The 22,632-nt window shown below is 44.6% G+C and overlaps 1 protein-coding gene across 1 annotated transcript in view; it reads right to left on the bottom strand.

The window, feature by feature from the left end:
* Window positions 1-22,632, bottom strand: part of thsd7ab (thrombospondin, type I, domain containing 7Ab) — a gene marked incomplete at both ends in the record, with an annotated part of 328,169 nt that overhangs the window by 96,791 nt on the left and 208,746 nt on the right. Inside the window, one exon of the mRNA XM_084442488.1 lies at window positions 2,655-2,864. Coding sequence (XP_084298614.1) covers window positions 2,655-2,864 — 210 coding nt within the window. The remainder of the gene's footprint in view (window positions 1-2,654; window positions 2,865-22,632) is intronic.

The raw sequence follows: 22,632 nt of genomic DNA on the forward strand, positions 1-22,632 counted from the left end.
CAGAATTCCAGAACCAAGTTCTAACCGTAGCTAGTGGTTGTTGTAGTGGCTGTAACAGTGACAAGAGAAGGCTGTGTGTAACATGTTGGCTGCGCCATCTTCCACCTGTACCTGCTTTGTGTGATGAGCTTTAAACATGTGCTGCTGCAGCATTCACCGATTGGTGGCAGCGCTGTGACGTATCGCACAGAGCGCATGCTATTTCCGGTAGAGCGTAGAAGAAGAACCAGAAAACCCCGAAACGAAGGAACAGTGAGTGAAAAATAGGCTATAACAGTGGTTATTTCACCTATAAACAAACTGACAAGGCCCCGGCATGACAAAAGACATCTACAGGAATGCATGGTGAGCAGATTTGAAATTCGCCGTCCGGAATAGTCCGGTCACCCTTTTCTATATCCTTATATACGTGACCCCAGATTAGAGGAGCAACAGCGTATCTCTGGGGTCAAATCGGGGCTAGGTCTTATTGTGCAGCTTCACAGCCTGCTATTAGCAGACAGCACTAACGTTGACAAAACCACACTTGCACATCATTAGAATTTCAACCATTTATAAGGGATTTATCATTCTACTAAACATGGAAACTGAATACTACCTGATATTTCAACCTGCTCCCATCAGTGATTGGGTTGTTACATGATTTTGGGCACATCTGGTTGCTTGCGTCCATGAATATCCGACGCAATGACGTTCCATAGTGTCCGAAAATGTTAAATCATTCCCTATGTAGTTCACTATGGGTAACACTACATAGGGAATAGGGAGTGAGGAACTATTTCGAACACATCTCTAGTCAGCTCCTTTAGCTGGCTTTGTCCTGATGCAATGATGTTCCATATGAGAACACTGCTTGCTAGCTTGCTAGTTTGTTAGCCTACTGTATTAAACCTCTACTTGTCCCGATACCTTGTTCCATATGAGTTAACAGATATAGATCTGACGACAGTTACAGGGATAGATACTATAGATAGATAGGCTTTGTTCGTAATAATTAAATTACAACCAGAGAGAGAACAAGGAGTTTGAGAACAAGGTAGGCTCATATAATGTGCGAGATGAGCTACAGCAATGGGTCAATGAGGAGTATTACTTCGCCCTCTATGGGCATGCGAGCGGTGGTGCGGAACGCTGTAAACCGTCTGTTGGAATAACGCGGGTCAGGTGACCATTCTTATGTTCTCACATCTGTAGTCATTGTATTGTGACTATAATGTCGAAAAACAAAGTCACTTGTCCGACTTTCCTAACAAGCAACCATATACTTTAAAACAAGCCGGAAAAAAATGCAACCTGCTACCTTTTTCACGCGACTTCAAGTAATAAGCCCAAATTCGCATATTCTTCGAGACACACCTACAGCATTTTCCCCATAGACATCCATTGTAGAAGCACTTTGTTTGCAGCTCAAGCCCATGTTTGTTTGCACCTCTGACCCATTGACTTATAGCCTAGTGGGTGATTAGCGGGTGACGTCATTGTAGGCAAAATAATTGTAAGCAGACTTGGCAACTCACTTGGAGTGAGCTTATGGCTGACTACCAATGGTGCTCTAATGTTAGTTGTGAGCGATGTTGGCTGGCTTTAGTCAGGAGGGGAACAGACTATTTGGTGCCACCTGTTGTTGTGAATGTATAACAACATGTAAAAGTCTAAACCTCGAATATAAGATGACCCAGTTTTTCAGAAAAAAACCTTGTCTTTTATTCGCGTCAATACGGTATATAGCGCTTTTATCCAAAGCGCTTTACAACAGCCTCTCATTCACCCATTTGCACACCAATGGTGGCAGCTGCCATGCTTCTCATTGGGATCAATTTGGGGTTCAGTGTCTTGCCCAAGGACGCTTCGACATGGGGGAGGTGGGAATCACTCCACCGACGCTACAATCATTGGACGACCCACTCTACCTCCTGAGACACGGCCAGCCCTCATATGATAGCCCATCTTTCAGATAAGGGATCTCTCTCATAGCTGACCACAAAGCAACATAACTAGATGGGTTATGATTTAGTATGATACTATTGTACTAGCTCAGGAAAATCATTGGTATGTTAATATGCCTATAAATGTATAAATTACATGAGTATGCAGTGATATGCTTTCATCCATAAGAGAGATGTGGGTGTTACAAACCAACAGATATAACATTTCCATATATTTGACAAGTGGACCTCAATGTGAACAGGATATTTCAATGATATAGCAATGTTCTGTTTCACAGTTTTATATGAGCTGCCAAATATGTACAGATACTAGTGTGCAACTACATACAGTACTATATCAATGAACCAGCAGATACTGCATACTGTATTAATGAACCAGTAGATACTAGTGTGCAACTACAGTACATAATGTGCATAAGGCCATGAAGTGACCACGTTACGTAAAGTATGTCTCAATGACGCCTGGCTTCATTCTATTCTATAAGTCTTAGAAATATATTCTATTCCTAAAACAACACCTCATAAATCATTCAGTCATTCACAGTACCTCCAAAGCTGGACCAATGGTTAACAGTTAAAAAACAGAACCAGCGTGCTTTCTCTTATCAACACAATGTTTTGTGTATTACAAGATAAGTATTATGACGGACACTATACATGGCCGTAGTCATATGAACAAATACAAACAAAAATGACCTTCCATCATACCTTTCTTCCCAGCCTGGTCCTCACAGTTCTCCAAAGCACAGGGTCCCCAGGCGCTCCACGGGGACACCTCGCACTCGATGGGACAGGGGATGTGACAAAGCTGGGATGTGTTGGGGATGCGACCCTCGCACAGCTGGCTGTCCACCGGAGGAGACGCTGCAGAGAGAGACACCAGAGACAGGGGCTCAAAACCGTACAGTTCAGTTTTGTCTAGTTTTGTTTAGACGTTAACTTGGAGTCCTTCCCTGGAATCCATTGTTGTCACACTCTCTCCTTTCTTTCATCTTAGCTTTGACTTGTCTTCACAGATGTGCTTACTAATTTGTCAGGGGGGAATGCCCCTAAAATGAGAACGAGCAACTGCTTCAATGTTCTTTACTTTGGTGCAGAGAACTTAAAATCCCCAAGGAGAGAAAATGAAAAACACATGAGGAACCACGGCCTGTGAAGCACTGCCATACTTCTCCCATGTTTTCCTGGTATTTTCCTTTGTTTTGTTTACAACCCCCACCCAAGGGCGTAGGTTTGGTTTCAACATTGGTAGGGACCATATAACAGTGTAGCCTGCATACACAATTTTTGCTGGGGACAAGAGGTTAAAGCTCTTATATATTCATATATTTATGTAATTGAATAATACTAATACAATGTTGTTAGTCTACTGTATCACATCCTGCCTGCTGCTGCTGCGTCCCTCCACTCTCTCGACTTTTGCTGCTGCTGCGTCCCTCCACACTCTCTCTCTCTCTTGGTTGCTGCTGCGATCCGTCCACTCTCTCTCTCTCGACTGCTGCTGTTTCATGCATAAAAATGATTTGATTAAAATTGAGATTTTCATTGGATTTTTAGACTGACATTCAATTCATAACTTGATATATCTGTCCATTGGGGGAGTAACAAAATACCAGTAGGCAATACCAATTGCGAAATTCCACAATCCTGGATACCCAATTCAATATCCTAGTTGGAAAAAAATAAATCCCATGTACGTCAACATACACTACTTTATTTAAAACTCCTTCCGGCCAATATAGTGAGAGGAAAATTATGAGATTCCAGTTAGCAAGTATACGTTAGCTAATAACTGTAAGAAAACAGGCTACACAGGGACGGGCTTATATAAAGAAAAACAGACCTGAGCCCTCATAAAAGTAACGTTAATGCCTCTCACAGGCTGGCTAACCTCTAGATAACGTTACCTTATGAGTATTCAGTTTCCCCTATAATTGTAACAAGAACCCCTGTCAGGCTAAAACAATGTCTTTATTTTTATATCAAAACTTACGACTTTAATATCACTGACATTTTTAGCATAAGTTAGTGGGAGTTTAATATAGCGAAAATTGGCATCCCGTCTAGCACAGACTGGGTTTGACAAAGCTTTAGCTAATAGCCCATCGGCTAGTATTCATTGCACTAACGGTCGTTAGTTGTGAGGACCCGTGATGTCCCATTCAATTACATCTCTGATGGGCAGCTAATGTATTATAATGTAATAGCTGCTGCTATCCTAATGTTACAGGATGATAGAAGCCATCATAACAGTTTGCTAGCTAGCCAGCTTATATCACCGGTTGATAATTTGCCACAATGGAAAGACAAGTGATGTTAGTTTAGGTAACGTTAGCTAGCACCAACCTAGCTGGTTTTCATGTTGCTAATGCCAACAACGTTAGCTACTTAGTTTACCAGTAACTAGCTAACCTAGCTAACGCTAACGTTTATTTACAGTTGCGGAGAAAAAGCTCCTGATATCCCTCATCCTCTTTTGAGGGGGAGGCGACATTGTGGTGGATGTACCTGAACGGCTGTCAGAATCACAACTGTGGCTTGCTGTCAGCGTCTGTCTGTAAGACTGTTGGTCTTCAGATCAAGCGAAAATTTGAAAAATGCAATGATCTATCTCAGACAAATGAGCCAATCAAACGTGAGTCTAAAAAATATAAAAAGAATACTGGGATGGCACATTCACGGTGGAGGAAAGGGGTAGGCTAACGGTCTAATATCTATAATGCAAAATAATTGGTACGGTCAAGGTTGCTTAAAAGTTGGTAGGGACAATTTGGGCCTCCCAAAATGTTGGTAGGGACATGTCCCGACCGTCCATACGCAAACCTACGCCCTTGCCCCCACCGTTAGCACTTTGGAATGAATTAGCTGTGATTAATCCCATTCAGCGCTGTCTAACATGTGTAGCCGATCCCAGCCATACTCACCGGAGACATGGATACAAGAATACTCTGAAGGTGTGGGAGAAAACTCCACAGTCTCCACTCATACATTTTTGATGCAGCATCATTTTTCTGTGCACATTCCCCTGGTTTGAACCATTTGAGATTTGGACCCGGTAGGATTGATGCATGTCTGGTTATCTGAGCTCATACAGAATTTCACAGAGGAACGGAAGATGCATTTCACTGCAGGGGAGGAAGGGACGGCGACTGTGAGAAACTATTTTCTAGAAACTATTTTTTAGAAACAAACTGGCATGAATATATTTCAGAGTTGTGAGGGTGTGTCTCAGCTTGTCACTTCAAAGCTGTGATACATCGCAATACCTGCAATAACTTGCAGGTTGCTTGACCTGGTCCAGGGCATATACTACTGTACATAAACCATATATATGAACTAGACCTGGTCCAGGGCAGAATACTATATAAAACTAGGGCTGCTAGCAGCAGTGAGCGGGCCCTCGCACCCCACGCGTGTTGGGGTGCGGCGCCGTTAAAGGGTGTGCTATTTTGGGGTCCAGTATTGAGAGAAACTTCCTGTCACTAGTAGGTGGTGCTCTAAATTTGACTCAATACCGACACATAGATGTGTTCAGGACGGTACCTTAATGAAGCGTGACAAATATTGTGTAAATCGGACAATGTATGTAGGAGTTATGATGACTTCCTGCTTGACCTGTAGGCGGCGCTATAAGTATGACTCAATACTGACCTACAGATGTGTTCAGGACACGACCTTCATGAAGCGTGAGCAATTTTGTCTAAATCGGATAACGTATGTAGAAGTTATGAGGACTTACTGTTTTATGCCACAGCAAGGGTGTTTAGTAAACATAAATTTTTTTTGATACCTTTTAATCAGAAATGTCTTCAGGTGAAGCAGATGCAGGATGAAATCTGTAGGAGGAGTTTGTTAAAGTACGAGGGATCGAAATGTTAAAAACGAGCAAAATGGCGTACTTCCTGTTGGACTTAGGGTATGGCTCTAAGATACTTTTTTGTGTGTGGATAAATTAGCTATGTCTATCAACTTTCGTTTGCCTACGAAAAACTGGAAGGTGGGGCTTGGCATTTTAAACTTTCCAGGGGGCGCTCTGGAGCCGTTTTGCCACATCCATTTCCGGCAACCATGATTTTTTTTTTTTTTTACCGGGACTGACGTATCTGCCAAGTTTCAAGCATTTTCATGGATGTTCAGGCCGCCAAAAAGGCATTTGTGGTTTCACCAGTAGGTGGCGCTATAAGTTTGACTCAATACCGATGCATAGATGTGTTCAGGATGCGCGCAATGTAATGGTGCAATTAACGGACGCAATTCCGCTTTAGTGAATTCGCCCCTGTATGTAGGAGTTATGAAGACTTCCTGCTTTATGGCAAAATGTCAAAATTTGGCGGGGCGCCACGGCAAGGGTGTTTGGTGAAAACTCAATTTTTTAACTCAACTTTTGATCACAAAGGTCTTAAAATGAAGCTGATCGAATATGAAGTTGATCGGATTAAATCTGTAGAAGGAGTTCGTTTAAGTACGAGGCATGGAAATGGTAAAAACAAGGAAAAAATTGCACATTAAGAGCAAAATGGCTGACTTCCTGTTGGATGTTGGGTATAGCTCCAAGAGACATTTTAGTGTGTCTTGATGAACTACATATGCCCACCAAATTTCGTTCGCCTACATCAAACTGAAAGGTGGGGCTCGCCATTTTTAATTTTCCAGGGGACGCTTTTGAGCCGTTTTGCCTCACACATTTCCGTCACCCATGAAATATCAAATTTTTCACCGGGACTGACTATCTGCAAAGTTTCATGCGTTTTCATCGATGTTTAGGCTGCCAAAAAGGCATTTGTTTGGGCAGAAGAAGAAGGTAGGAGAATTATAATCCTTACAATTTCAATAGGGCCTCGCACCACCAGTGCTCGGGCCCTAAATATGAGCTATGCTACTGCATTTAAGCTACTGTGCCACATCAACTGTTCAACTGTCAAAACGAATTGCCAACAAACTGATTGCTCAACCTCCCTCCACTAGGCTACTGCAGGCTATAAAGAAGATAGGTAGTCTATTTTCCTAGGACATCACCAACTATTTTATGTTGTTACCTTGTAATAATAATAGCCTACTACAAATAAAACTATGTATTTTCTTCTTGAAGACATAGAATCCTTTCCATGTCCTTCCGACAGCAGGGACGCGGAACGGAACCCGCGCCCCTTGAATTACAAGTCTATAACGCTATCAATTTAGTCACTTGGGCAGTCGTAGTAGCGTGTGCTTTGAATCAAATAAGTCTATCATGGGTTGGTATATACGTTTAAATGAATAAGTCTTCGCTGATTTAGCGATATTTATTGATTGTATATCTCGGTGTTGTAACTCTGACTGCATCGTTGAAAACAGGGGTTGAAAATGTGGGATTTCTGAGTTTTGAATCAGGTTTGAATCAAAAATAGCCTAATGAATAAAGTCTGATCAGTTGGTAAAATGATAACCCTTTAAATAAGCAATTTTATGCCGGCTACTGTCTCTGCTGTAGCTAATCCAAAAGAGCAGTTCGCAATTACACAAGCAAGTGCCAAGAGGCTCAACAAAGGAGACAACACCACTGTTGGAAAACCCATAAATAATTACATATCCCTTCTGTCAGGTGTTCCTCGTCAACTACAGTACTCTCGTCCAATCAGAGACCAATCAGCTCTTCCTCCACCATTTAAACTCCACCTCTCTTCCATCATCAATTAATATGAAAACAAAAATAAATGCACACATCTCTTAGGTAGGCACTTGTGTCCTGGGGGGTGATTGGCTCAGATGAGCTCCCTCCTGGTGGTGGCCCAGCGTTGTGGCTCAGGGCAGCTCTTGTCTGTCAGAGGAGGGGGTGGTGACTGGTGGCCCAGCGTTGTGGCTCAGGGCAGCTCTTCTGTCTGTCAGAGGAGGGGGTGGTGGCTGGTGGCCCAGCGTTGTGGCTCAGGGCAGCTCTTCTGCCTCTGTCAGAGGAGGGGTTGGTGGCCCTCCACCCGTTTTGCAGGCATCTGCCTTCTTTCTGTTAGCTGAATAGAATTGATGCAATGTTATGTCAAATATGATTAGAAGTGAGGTACAATGAGCCTATGGCTAAGCAAAATATGCCTTACCTCTTTTGGACTAGTTTTTTGTATTTATTTTCAACTACTGCCAAGTGCGCTTTGCACACGTATTGCACAGGCGACACAACATTCATCAATGACATTCCACCACGTTATCACCTGTAGCCTAATATTAAAACTGTGGTTACAGATATGGGAAGTTAGAAATTTCCCATGCTGCAGCATTTCACCTTCGCGGTATTTGGCAGGGAAATCCTGTTGGAAATCTTGTGGGATTTCGGACAGGTGTTATTTCGTTTTAGTGATGCAGCACCGCCAGGTGGCGTCTTTGAGCAGATTTAGCAGGCTGGGCTCAGTGTATTTCTCCTATAGTCTACGAATGAAGTATAATTCAATTTCACATTCTTTCATTTAAATGCTCTGTTGTTTTTTTAGCCTATCTTACTCTGAAATGTAATTTAATGTAATGTATTGCTTTATAAATGTTCTTAGCCGGTAGACAAACATACTCCTGGAGCTTGCTCGATCGCCTTGTTGAGAGGGGTCAGGGAAGAATTTTTACAGCTCACTTATCTGGCCCCCGGGTGATTACTGTTTTTTTGCTTCCCTCTGGAATATGTAGAGAGTGGGTCGTATGCCCACCTCCCTTGTTCTCTGTAAAGCGCATTGTGTTGCCTCTGGGTATGAAATGCGCCATACAAATAAAGCTTTTTGATTGATTGATTGTTGTAAAGCACTTTGAGCTGAATTTATCTGTATGAAAGGTGCTATACAAATAATGTGTAATTGTTATTATTACCTTGTTCTCAAACACATTTTTTCTCCATGTGGATTTAATTGTGACCGCCGCTGGTAATTTGGTCCTCAACTAGGCATTTTCATTTTTCAGTTTTTTACAGATTATGAAAGTGCAGATTGTAAGCTTTCAAATGAGGTCTCATACATTGAAATCTGAACATATTTGAAGAAGATATGCTTATTTGAATGCTAGTACTGCCAAATCAACTTAGCTGAGAAATCTCCCTCCAAAGTTCTCCAACATTTTCACACCTCTGACTGCCAGGTAATGGGCGTGAACAATAGCCTGGTAACCCCTCCCCCAGCCACTCCCCCACTGGACGATCTGTCATTATCTGTCAGAGTGGCTGACAACTTGGGGTATTAACTGAGAGTGGCTGCCAAGTGGGGTGCTCTCTCACTGATGACCCCACACTCTTTGAGTCAGTATTAATCTTGTTCTCAACTGCATTCACAACACAATATAAGACGAAGTTCAAATGTAACGTTCTTTATTGTCACATACATGATATACATTACAAGCATAAGTAGTAAAGTGTACAAAAAAAGTGTTAAAGTGTACAGTCAGTTGTCTGTTGTATAGACAAGGTGCATAGTGTTCATTGTGATCAAGTGCACAACAAAGTAATAACAAGGTGCATAGTGTTCAATGTGATCAAGTGCACAACAAAGTTATAACAAGGTGCATAGTGTTCATTGTGATCAAGTGCACAACAAAGAAATAACAAGGTGCATAGTGTTCATTGTGATCAAGTGCACAACAAAGTAATAACAAGGTGCATAGTGTTCATTGTGATCAAGTGTACAACAAAGTAATAACAGTCCCCAGCTCAATACTCAAGGTAATAACAACAGTACTCGTCTAAGTATTCAATATTCGAACAATGCAGTCTGTGCAAGGGTGCGCAAGTCTGTGCAAGAGCACAAGCAATGCTTCAGTATACAAACAGGAAAAGGCTGTGGCCTTTCTCCTGCAGTGCTGTCCGTCCTGATGATCTGCAGTGAATCTACAAGCGGACAGTCTTGTTCTGAGCTGCTGTGGAGTTTGGCGGGGGACATGTGATGTCTCGTCCCTCATCAGCACAGAACTCTCTGATCTTGTTAAAGAGATATGTCTGTCTGGCCATGTCCAGTCCGGGTGGGGCTTGCACAGGAAGACCTTCTCTGGGGGGCAGGACATCAGGCTTGCGCAGCAGCTGAAACTCAACTGCTGGTGCATCACGGTGTTCTCTGGCCACAACCATGCCAGGTCTCTCTGCATCAAAACTGCAATAGAATAGAAGGAAGAAAGTACATTAAACTATTGCCCACAGTACTGGCACTCCATATAGATAAAATAGTACCAGAAAGTGTTGATTAAATAGACTAGCTAATGCATGATAATTACCTGAAGTGCTGGTAACTCGAAATCTGTGGGAGTGCCCGGAAGTAGGGTTTGAGATGCTCTTGCCAGTTGTAGCATTCAACAAGCATGGTTCCGTCTTCCAGTCCAACAAGCTGGGTGATGTTGACGTGCTTCACAGGAGAGCTGTCCCTGACGACTCCAGCAATGGCAGACAGAGTGTCCACTCTGGTCTTCCTGAAGCTCTGCTTGACCAGGCCGAAGCACCAGTCAGGGCCAAACTTGGTGTGGCCTGCAATCAGGAAGTGGACGTCCAGCTTCAGGTGAAGCTTGTGCATGGTCCGCCAAGCACAGTACCACAGCACAAAATTGTTCTTGTTTTGTCCACGGCAGTTGTCGCAATGAAGGTCCACGTGTGTTTCTCCAACTCCATAGTTGTTGAAGAAATGATCCACGTAGTTGATGACTGCATTGCTGCCCTTGCTTGAGGCCATCCCTTCGTCGATCAGGTAGTTCACTTGCTTCGGTATTCCCTCACAGCAGACCCCAAAAATGCCACACTTACGAGGAGTCAAGAAGTACATGGGTCCTGGCTGAAAAGGGTCAGAAGGGAAGTGAACCTAAGAGACAAAGGAAAAAATAGGAAGAAAAGGAAAAGATGAGATGCATTGAAAATCAAAAACACACATGTAACCCTAACCATACCACATCACATCACAACACACTCATCATAGGATGAACGTATTCTCACCTGTTGTGCAAAATCAAAGCTGTAGTGCATAGTGATCTTCTTGCTGCCTGGTGTGGAGGGGCCAAGGGAGAGCTGCAAATCCTCACAGGTCTTGGCACATGCAGCTTTCATGTCATTGTAGAGTGACCGCTCCCGTAGAACAAGGTTGAGATGCTGCTCCTGCTTCTTCAGCTTGGCTGATTTCACGTTGTCAGGCAGGTTGGCACTTCGGTAAACTTGATAGTTGTTGCTCTGACACTGCCAGCAGAGATCTGTCCGGGGTTTGGTGCTTGCTATGTGAGGGAGCAATGACTTCCACAGCCGTCTGAAGGTGTCCAGAGCCACAACACGGTGTTCTGAAAATAAATAAAATTTTATTAGTATGATATTGAATATGTATGTTTTTAACCATAGGATGTAAATATGTATGTATTTATCCAACTTTTACATACCAAGCTTTTCCACAGCATCTTTGTAGAGCCGCCACACTGAAGCTTTGGAGACATTGGATGGCAGCAACTTTGCAGTTAAATCCCTGTGACCAGGGTGTCTGCCAGGCAAGACAATGGCATGGTCTTCAGCGTAGTTGCCGATGAACGTCACAACTCGTTCGATGTCCTCTTTCTTAAGGAAGTAGCGGTTTGTACGTGGACCTTTCTTCCTTTCTCGCACTTGTCCACCATTCTCCTGGTAGTCTTGGGCTATGGCCTGGAGCTTGTTTTTGCTCATGCTGTAACCAAAACAAAAAACAAAGGTGTCAGACTAACATACCTCTCATGCTCTCTCATTCTGTTTCTCTCTATAATATAGCTACCTAGCTAGCTAGCTAGCTAGATATTAGCTGCCTCGCTGGCTAGTTTAGGAACAAAGGGCTAGTTCAGCTAACTAGCGTGTTAGCTAACGTTAGCTAGCTAGCCTTTGTTAGTTAGTGCTAGTGCCTTTGTTATGCTAGCTAGACTCAGTCACTTGTTTAGAAAGGAGCTACTGCTAAACGACTAACGTAAATGTAAACAGCACAGATAGTATAAAGATAGCTTACCCTATAGAAAAGCAGAAAGCTTGGCGGCAGACAACAGTCGTGTGAATCTGGTACGTCGTTCGCCGCAACTTTCGTTTGGCAGCTGACGTGATAGGACGCCTTCGGTTCTGTTACAATCTTCAAATGTTCTTTGTTCAGTAAGCTGACGTCGAATCAAAACAGGCACTGATAACTGAATTAAATGCAACAGGCTTTATTTGTTTGTACAATCAGTAACAGACAATTAAAACCGGTAGTCTCTCGAGAGATAATACCCCCGACTGATATTTGACTGGGTCTTATATACCTTATCTGAGGAGCAGTTTTGAGAACACCTGCTTTCTCACACTATGTTGTTTAGCCTGACCCGTTATCTGGTGAATAGCACCTGGCTTCAAATGCTGTGTAGCTTCTTAGCCTGACTCGTTATCTAATCAAGTTCATTTCAACGTTACTTTTGGCCACAGCTGCGTTCCCACGGAGCAACTGCTCTCCCCCTCCCTTACAGAACTGGCCTACTGTCTTGTCATACTAAATGCTACTTCTGGCCTAAAACTGACTTTTAAGAATAGACACATATAATATAATCTGGATTAGAACAAAGGTTCGAGCTTAGTTAGGCAAATTAATACACGACATTTCCCCCCTTTGTGACTATAGAGTCACAGATCAATATTCATACAACAGAATGATTAAAAAAACATAATAAAAAAGTTAAGTATAAGAGTTACCAAACTAGAGGCCAGATAAAACTTAATTCACAATGATTTATATAGTCTAAAAACAATCACATAGTAATAGTATTGGCCTCAAAATATCAAAGATACAAACTAAAATGATATAGCTTACTTTTAGATGCATCAGTTACTTTGTAGGCAAAAAATGGTTTATTCTAGCACGCCTTCTGGCCACACTTAATGCCATTAGGCAGATTAATGATCCTCCATTGCCCAAAAACAATCACTCCTTACCATCAAGCGTTTCACTGACAGAGCCGCGCGGGTTTGATTCCTAAGAACCCACCATTGCCCGGAAACCCCAGACAGCTACGGCAACCTTTCAGCGAGAAGCCTCATAAACCACAAAGTAACTGAAGTTCCAGTGCTTACATTGTAACCTCCAGTGTGAATATAAGATTAAACAGTGTAATACCAAACAGCCTTAACGGCAATCACAGTACGCTCTTAATGCATGTCATGTATTATAGTAGGCACAACATCATTGGCAGTGTTTTACTTAATGATTGACAAACTTATTGTAAACAACTTAAAAACATTGTGCACTAAAATTGACTCATGTGTGGTGGTGGAACTGCCACGCTATAATACACATTGAATACTGAAGTGGGGTGTAGTGAGGTTACATGAATATAGTCCCACAATTACCCATTACTGGGTGATGCTTTTCAGATTGGGCCGACTTTGCCCTTCAGCCGACCATCTCTCGTCTGGATGACCCGCTTGAGTGACTGGACGTCCCCCTTGATTGACTGAACGTCCCCCTTCATTGACTGAAAGCCCCCCTTCATTGACTGAAAGCCCCCCTCGACCCCCTTCACCGAGGTGATGAGCTCTTTGAGGACTTCAATCACTTTGTAAGTCTCTCTGGCTGGCTGCGCTCGATAATTTTGACGTGCCTTCCCTCGGCCACGCATATAACGCACCTTTTTCTTGCCTGCTTCACCAGGGATCCTCCTAGTGAACTCGACGAACCTGGATTTTGGCAACTCGGCCAAGGCCTCTCTGACTTCCCAGGTGTCGGGAAAGTCATCCATATCCACTTCCCCTTCTGACATAAGTGCTGTGTGCACCCCATACTCAGATTCGTCATCTGTGTCAGAGTGGTGTGGAGTTGTGGGAACTGGTGAAGTGACGGGGCTTGTGGGGGTCCAGATGGGAGAGGGAGGGGTCTGAGTTGGCGCTGGGGTCTCAGATGGCGCTGGGGTCTCAGATGGCGCTGGGGTCTTCCTGAAGTCCCCCCCCCCTCTTCCCTGCAGTGCAGTGTAGTTACGAGCTCTCTGTTGAGTTGAACCGCCCTCAGCGGTCGGGACCTCCGTAGTCAGCAGTTGGTACAAGATGGACTCCGTCTCTCTTTGGCCCAGACGGGACGGGTAAGGGGCCATCCTTGATGGACCTGGTGCAGATCTCGGGCTGGTTGAACCGGTGCCACCAGCGCTCCATGTGGTTCTCCCTGTAACGGTGTAGGACTGCCTACCATACACTGCTTCTATCTGGACTGGGGGCGTTATACCAGGACCGACAGGTGCTGGTGTGTGTGGCAGGAATTCTCCCTGAACTGGGGTAAACCGACCAGTAGAACCCTGAGCTCGGGCTCGGGCTTGGTAATAGCTATTCTGACTCATGTCTGGCAGATATTGGCCTATACTAGGAAATGTGGGGATTGGCCAGAACTGCGGATCTTCCTGGGGAGCAAAGCTAGATGTAGAAGTGGGGTATTCTATTTTGCGCACTGGCGGCAGGTTGTGGTAGACAGCCGGTGTTAAGAATACAGTTTGGGGCCTGATCGGACTGATATCTATCTTGGGTGCTGGTAGGGGTTGGGTCTGCATGGCCTGGGACTGGACCGGCTGGCCAAAGGGCTGCTGGGGTAAGCCAACGTTGTCCCTCCAGTAGTTTCCCTGGTCCATGATTTTCTATCAAACAATTACTCAGAGTTAGATTTGCAGTCATTGGTCATACACAGAGATATCCATCATTCTGACCCATTAATCTAAGCCCACCATTGGTCGAGCTCTTCCATATTGGAATACAAATGGTCACATTCTTGTGGTTGGACTATAGCATCGTCTGATTGTAAGATTGACATTTGATCTATTTGGCTTTCTTCCTCCAACCTAACTCTGCGCTGTTGGACCTGTACCATAAATTGACCAATGGTTATTTTTGATACCTGTTTTAACGCTAGGCTAGCAACAGGCACTACGCAACATGCTGTTATTAATATAATCAAAAGGATACAGGCTACCACTATCCCTACACCCCTCAAGACCTTGCTCCATGACAGATTTTTAAGCCAATCCCACCATTGTTCAGTTTTGGTGTTCCAGTTAGAATTAATCACATGTTCATCACGTAGTAGTTTGAGTTTGGACAAAGCCGTTGTAAGGTTCCCTCCTTCTCCAGTGTGCATAGGTATTACTGAACAGCATTCTTCACCTATTTGTTGGCATACTCCCTGATCTTCGGCTAGGAGTGTTTCAATTACAAACCTATTTTGCAGAGCCATAAGAGATACAGCATGCAGTTGTTCTCTCACACCCTCAAGCGCGCGTATGGTGTAATTAATAAACCTCTGTTGGTTGTACCACATGTAATTGATCCACCTACTGTTACGAGCGAGGTACTGCGTGTTAATTATTTGTCCGTAAAACGGTACTGACCCTGCGATTTGCCCTGAAATTATCCAGGACTTGCTTATGGCTTTATGGTCATCGGGCGCACCAAACGGTTCTTGATTCCATGCTATGTAAACCTTATCATCTGTTTTCCATTTTTGGCCAATGTCTCTCTTTTTCCTATCTCCTGATAATGTTGATGGGGCTAAAACTGTTATTTTCCCTGTTAGCATTGTGGGTGCACAGATCCCTTCCCAGCTGTTTGGAAGGTGAGTGCGAATTTGCTCATCTTTTTCACATATCCAAAACATGTCCCCTATTGGGACGGTTCCCCCAGAATAATCTGGAATTGCGTATTGTGAGATTTGCGTCTCCTCTAGCTGATAGATAACCTTTTTCCCATTTACTACTAGTTGTTGACATTGGAAATTTGCCTTCTTTGTGGTATTACATAGTTTGAGGTACTCTGTTTTGTTTCCGTTTCCACTTTTGCCGCTTGGGTACCATGTTATGTTTCTACACTGCACTAGACCCTTTCGGTCGGTTAGTTTTGGAGTTGTACGTGTGACCGTTTGTCGCAGCTTTTCTCCTCTCACTATACAGAAAGGAAATACTAGGTCCGGTGGAATTCTCACTACCGGAGGTAGAGGGTATTCTTCTTTTGACGCGGCGGATATATTTAATCTAACCGGACATACTTGTGTATCTTGGCTCCAACCGACGGTCTTTTGATTGTGGCGTCCTGCCAAAAACATGGCACATGGTGCAAAGCAATGTTCGATTTTTGGACATTCTCCTATTTGACTTCCTGGAATTGGTCTTAAACTAGGCAACCTTTTAGCATTATAGCATGCCACACATGTTTCATTACTCACTTGTCTGGCAGAGAAGTTTAGCCACTGGTAGAACATATTTGAGCCCCATTGTGTTGTTTTCACCCTGTTGATGGTGACAGCCCTACCCCCTGACACATCCCTTCTCTGCCTGTAAGTCCCAGTAAGCTTGACTACTCTCTTAGCTTTTGCCAGCATCATGATTCTCCCATTGAGTGTGTCCTCACAGTGTGCTGGTAGGCGGCAGATGACCGTAATGGTTATTGACCCTGTTGTGGGGCATTTGTCTCCTACTGCCCAACTATAGATTCTGGTTTTCTCTGAGGTTACAGTCAGTGCCAGATGTCTTGGGACAACTTTCGTGTATGTCAGATTTGTCTTTTTCCCCATGACCATTTTCCCTTGATCTGCAGCCAATACCCCTGTGGCCAGAGCACATCTTGCCAATGTCTCTTTTTCTTCCTTGGTGTATGTGTGGTTTAGGAATCTGTCAGGCATGGGTTTTTTGGTGGATTCCTGGGATGGCCTGCTGCTCTGAGGGGGGTCAACATAGTGCATTCTGTATGCCAGTATCATTAAGCATATTGCTGATATTAACATAAAGAGGCTACCCCCCAATACCCACAGGTCAACCTCATCCTGCTTTCCCTTTCTCATCCCCTGCCTGTTCTGTTTCTTCCCTGGCCTAGGTTTCGACATTATTTTTAACTCTATTTTAAGTGTCTGTCGTTCATCGTCTTTCTGGTCCACTGCTAGTGGATCGACTGCTGGTGGCGCTGTTGGTTGAAGTGCTTCCAGTTGAAGCGCTCCCTTTTTCTCCTCGTCCGGCCAGTCTTTGAGATCGCCTGACTCCCTGAGGGGAGGCATCGCCTTCCCCGTCCCGGTGTTGTTCATGCTCCTGCGGGGCGGTGTCACCTGCCCCTTTCAACCCCGGAACTGTTGCTCTTCTTCTAAAGGCTTCCTGTGTCCTTTCAGGATCTTCTGCTCTGCAGCAATGATTTAGGTGGAACCAAAACTTCTTACCGTCAACTTTTACGGCTGTTCTGGTGGCTAGTCGGACTTTGAATGGTCCGTCTCGTCTGGGCTCGTTCCACTTTCTTTTGAACACCTTCACGTATACCCAGTCTCCTGGAGAGATTTTCTGCAGTTCCTCAGCGATCTCCGCCTCTCTCTCCTCTGTGGCTCCTTTCACCTGTTGGAATACAGCTTTATGGATTTGAGTTAGCTGCTGTAGGTAGCTTTTCAGCTCCCTTTCCAATTTTTCAAGAGAGGGCCCATCGATGGGGCCCCTCGTGTGCGGCACTGGCATGGGTCGACCCGTTAGCATTTCATGCGGGGTTAAGTGTGTTATTCGGTTAGTACTTGATCTCATACTCATTAGTGCTATTGGTAAAGCTTGCAACCAGTTCAGCTGGCTGTCTTGCATAATTTTTGCTATCTTTGCTTTCAGCGTGCCATTCGCACGTTCTACACTACCTTGGCTCTGTGGGTGATATACGCACCCATATCTCTGCCTGATTCCCAGCATCCTGAAAGCTATTCTGGCTATATCTGCCACAAAGGCTGAACCGTTGTCTGAACTTAATGTGTCCGGGATGCCAAACCTGGGGAATACTTCTTTACACAAAAATTTTGCCACTGATCGTGCATCTTCTCCAGCTGTTGGAACTGCTTCTATCCACCTACTAAATCTGCAAACTACTACAAGAATGTATCTCATTTTCTGTATTCGCATTGTCATGTCTACGTAATCAATCATTAAGTGCCGAAAAGGTCCATCCGGAACTGGAATATGTGCTATTGGGGCTGTAAAAGTTTTTCTAACATTTAATCTTGCACAGACGTCACATTGTGCTAAAGTTCTGTCTACCGTGGCCGCTAAATACGGTGACCACCAGTTCTCTTGTAGACATTTAATCACTTCCCCCCTTGCGCAATGGCTAATGCCATGCGCATTTCTAATAGCAAACCCAAGTAACGAGATAGGCAGCACAAAATGTCCCTGATGACTGCGCCATAGTCCTTGTAGAGGACCAGGTGAGGCTTTGTATGAAGCCCCTCTTTTGGCCCATATAGATTTCTCCTGAGGAGAAGCCCTACCTTGTGCTAATATAAGAGACGGAATGGTTACAAGTGGTTCTATGTCTTCCGCCAAGATTACAGGCCCCATCGTGATACCACTACCTGTTGCGGCTTGCCTGGCTGCTTCATCAGCCTTGTTATTGCCAATAGCAATGATTGAATTTGTTTTTTGATGTGCTGGGCATTTAACAATAGCTAACGCGGTGGGTAAAAGCATGGCTTCTAACAACTGTGAAATGGCATCTCCGTGAATGATGGGAGTACCGTCAGCTCTTTGAAAACCTCTCTGTTTCCATATGTTGCCGTAAATATGACAGACTCCGTACGCATAGGCTGAGTCCGTATATACGTTTAATCTTTTACCAGCAGCTAGTTTACATGCGACAGTCAGTGCCTTAATCTCTGCCAGTTGTGCAGAACATGGTTGTGCTATGTGTAAGCTCTGAATGTCTCTGAATGATTCACCATCATCTTCTAATTGAACCACACCATAACCGGCGTGATTTCCAGTAGCATCACGGAAACATGAACCATCTACAAACAAAGTAAGATCAGCTGGGATCGGTGTGTTATGTAAATCATCTCGGGCACGCATAAATGTGTTTGTTGCTAAAATGCAGTCATGTGGCGTACCATCTGTCGGCAGTACCATTCTGGTGGCCGGATTCACTGTACTACATCGCTGAATTGTCAGTTCTGGTGCAGAAAGTATTACCTCATAACCGGTGCGTCTGGCATGTGTCAGTACGAATCGTTGGCTAGTGAGTAAAGCATGTAGCTGGTGGGAGGTGTATAAAATCACTGGATGTCCCATAGTAACAGAGGAAGCTTTCTGAAACGCAAACGAGGCTACCGCTAACCCTTGATAACATGGAGGTAATCCGGCCTCAACATTATCTAATTTAGTACTATAGTATGCTATGGGCTGCTTCCCTATCGGGGTGTCCTGCATTAACACGGCATTAGCATATCCTGCTCTTTCAGCTACATACAAATGAAAAGGTTTAGAGTAAACTGGGTTTCCCAAGGCTGGTGCAGATTGCAGGTCACCTTTTAGGGCCATGAACGCCCCTTCAGCTTCTTCTGTCCACTGTAACTGACTTTTTTGGTCCTGTTGACCAGCAGCACGTATAAGAGCACGAAGTGGAGCTGTTTTAAATGCATAATCACAAATCCAGGGTCGACTGTATCCAGCCATCCCCAGAAAAGACAACAGGTGCCCTACTGTCTGTGGTTTGGGAGTTTTTATTATGGCCTCTATCTGAGATTTAGCTATGTGTCTCTTGTCACCACACAATTGTCTTCCTAGATACTCTACACTAGGCTGACAAAACTGTAACTTATCCTTACTAACTTTATGCCCTCCTTCAGCTAGTCGTGTCAGTATTGTTATAGAGTCCCTTTCACACTGCTCTTTAGTATCACTGCAGATCAGTAGATCATCTACATACTGTAATAGTGTACTTGATACATGCAGATCCTGTAAGTCTTGTGCTAACACTCTGTTAAACGCTGATGGGGAATCTGCGAATCCTTGAGGAAGTCGCGTATAGGTGAACTGCGAATTTCGATACGTAAATGCGAATAAATGTTGGGAATCTTTATGTATTAGGACACTGAAAAATGCAGAACATAAGTCTATGACTGTGTACCATTTTGTGTTCGGTGGGATGTTTGATAATAGTGTGTGCGGGTCAGGGACAACGGGTATGGGAACCTCCACAACTGAGTTGACAGCTCGCAAATCATGCACCAATCGGTAATCGTTTGAATGTGGCTTCTTTATTGGAAAGATAGGTGTATTACAGGCGCTTCTTGTTTTTATTAGTACGCCTGCATTCACCAGACCTTCTATTATAGGGCCTATACCCTCCGTGGCATGTTGTTTAAGAGGATATTGTCTTTGGTATGGCAAACGTGCTCCCTCTTTTACCTTGATTAGTATGGGTTGTGCAGATTTTACTAATCCTACGTCTGTTTTGTGTTTGGACCATAAACATTGGGGCACCTGGGCCAAAAGACCCTCCTGTTCTACAGTTAACATCTGATGCACGGGCGCCTTAACTGTAACGAGAACTCGTTCTGCTGTCCCTACGTCATATATTTTTGAAGATATTCTTAAATACTGTGCATCTGGGGATACATGGATATACTTGTTGCCGGTTTTCTCCCACTCCGGTATCTGCATGGCTGTTCTAACCATAGGGCCTAGCTCATGGGACTGATATCCCTCAGATACCATTAATGTGACGTGTGGGGTGGAGTTATTCACCTGAAACCATTCTTGTAATTCTGGTGGGAGTGTAACTCCTGCTGCTGCCCCCTGGGGTCCTATATAAATGTCATTGCTAATTAGTGAATACTGCTGTTTGTTAATCATTTCCTGAAAACACCTATCATAGTCAAACTCTGCAGGAGTTAGTTCAGTGAGATATTGAAGTGTACAGTGCAGGGGCAGTTCTGGGCTTTTAGCTTGCCCTACCTTGGTGCGTATCCACGGTTCCCATTCTATCCGCCGCTGTTTCAGTGCTGATTCCTGTGGGGTAAGTTTTACCCAATAAACTACTGGGTGTTTGTCTTTGTGTATGATTACGCGACCCTGTACAACTCTACCGGGCCTGTATTTGTAATCATGATCTGTTGTCAAAGTCATCATTTGCATGAGTGGTTCTTCGGGGAAGGTAATACTTAGTCCATCTTCTGCACATGTGATGTTTGCCCCTAGAGGGCACAAGATGTCTCTTCCTAACAGATTGACGGGTGATTGAGCAGCATATAGTATGGGTGCCACAACTTCTTTATCGGCTATGAGCATCGTGATTGGCTTGGTGAGGGGTACAACTTGTGTCTTCCCAGAGAAACCTACTGTTCTTATTGATGAGCTAGAAAGGGGCAATTTACATCCGTCACTTCCAATACACGAATATGTTGCCCCTGTATCTACCATGAATGTGTGGTGTTTACCAAGTATTGTTACTGGTATATTGGGCTCGTCATGCGGTTTTAACGAGATGATTGGTGTCATGGTGTTCCCCTCCGGTTTCTCTAGGCACCCCTAATCCCAGTCTGCCGCAGGGCCTAACCATGGATTTGCTGGGCAGTTTCTTCTGAAATGGCCCATTTCCCCACACTGCCAGCATTCTCTTGACGGTCTTTGGGGTTCTTCTGCCATATTTGGTGTTGACTGCGGGCGTCTGGTTTGTTGTTGACGCTGTTCACCTTGTTGCTCTTCTGCCTGTGGATTTTGCTGTTGTCTTTGGGGGGCATAGTTTCGTTGGCCGTACCGTTGCTGTTGGCCTCCTCTCCATCCTCCGCGTCCTCGCTGCATTGGCCTGCCTCGGCCTCCCAGATCCTCGCGACGGTATTCTGCTGCTGGGTTGACATGCACGTGGATGGGAGGATATGCAGATTGAGTTGTGGGTGGACAGCGTGGCATCGTCTGAGTGGGGGGTCCTGGACCTATTTGTGGTTGGGTTAGAACTTGGGATATGACTGGGGCCTGAGTGAGGGTTTCTTCAGTCCCCGCCATCAGTGGGGTCTGAGCCTTTGCTTTTTCTTTCTTTTGTTTCTGAGTTAGCTCTCCCAGTTGCAGTGCTGTGGGTTTGTTGGCCAACACTTTGCTCAGCTCTTCTACATCTTGCTTTTCTTTTCTGTACATGTCCACATGATGGACGATGTGTTCTGAGAATAGTGGCCACTCCATCTTCGCCAGTCCTACTACTCCATCCAATTTTCTCTGTACTTCGCCTGGCATGGCCTTTTTAACCATCAGTTTGAATAGGCTCTGACAGGTGCTGTTAGCGTTCCAAGCACTCCCTGTCTCGTCAAGCCATTTTTGTTGGAAGTCATGTAGGAACTTGGTTGGACATTCGCCATCTTTCAGCTTCTCTCCTTCGAGCTTGGTTAGATCCATCTTCTCTGGATATTTCTTTCTGAGCTCTGCCCATACCACGGTGCGATGTCCTCCGAACCCCACTCCGTTGTAGGTGACTCCGGCCATTACTCCTGGTAGTTGGGCTCCTTCGAAGATCTCGTCCGTGGTTTGTTTTCCAGCCACGTTCATCAGTAATGCCTTAATGTCCCCCAGGGCCAAAGTTACTCCTGCTGTACTTTCTTCTAACGCTGTTATCCATTTATTTGCCCCTTCCGTGACGTTCGGTAGTCGTGCGACCAGACCTATCAGATCCATGAATCCCCATGGTACGTATGCAGGAGCCTGTCCGGGTCCTTTGATTACTAGTGGGCAAATTCTCTCAGTCGACCACTGTGTTTCGATTTGTGGGTCACTCTCTCCCCTTCTTATGAGCCGTAGTCCTGGGTTTCTCTCCCAGCTTGAACTCCTAGTTCCTTCCGTTCTCCTACTCCGGGGCTTGGGTACTCTCTGACGCTCTTCCTCTTCAGAGTCAAACTGTGGCTGTTCTGTTGGGCGCAATGGCTTTATGATGCCTGTCAGGCTTACTTCCATTTCTCCACGATGGTCGGGATGCTTCTCTTTTCCTGAACGAGGT

This window comes from Borostomias antarcticus, assembly GCF_949987555.1.
Source record: "Borostomias antarcticus genome assembly, chromosome: 8".
Lineage (NCBI taxonomy): Eukaryota > Metazoa > Chordata > Actinopteri > Stomiiformes > Stomiidae > Borostomias > Borostomias antarcticus.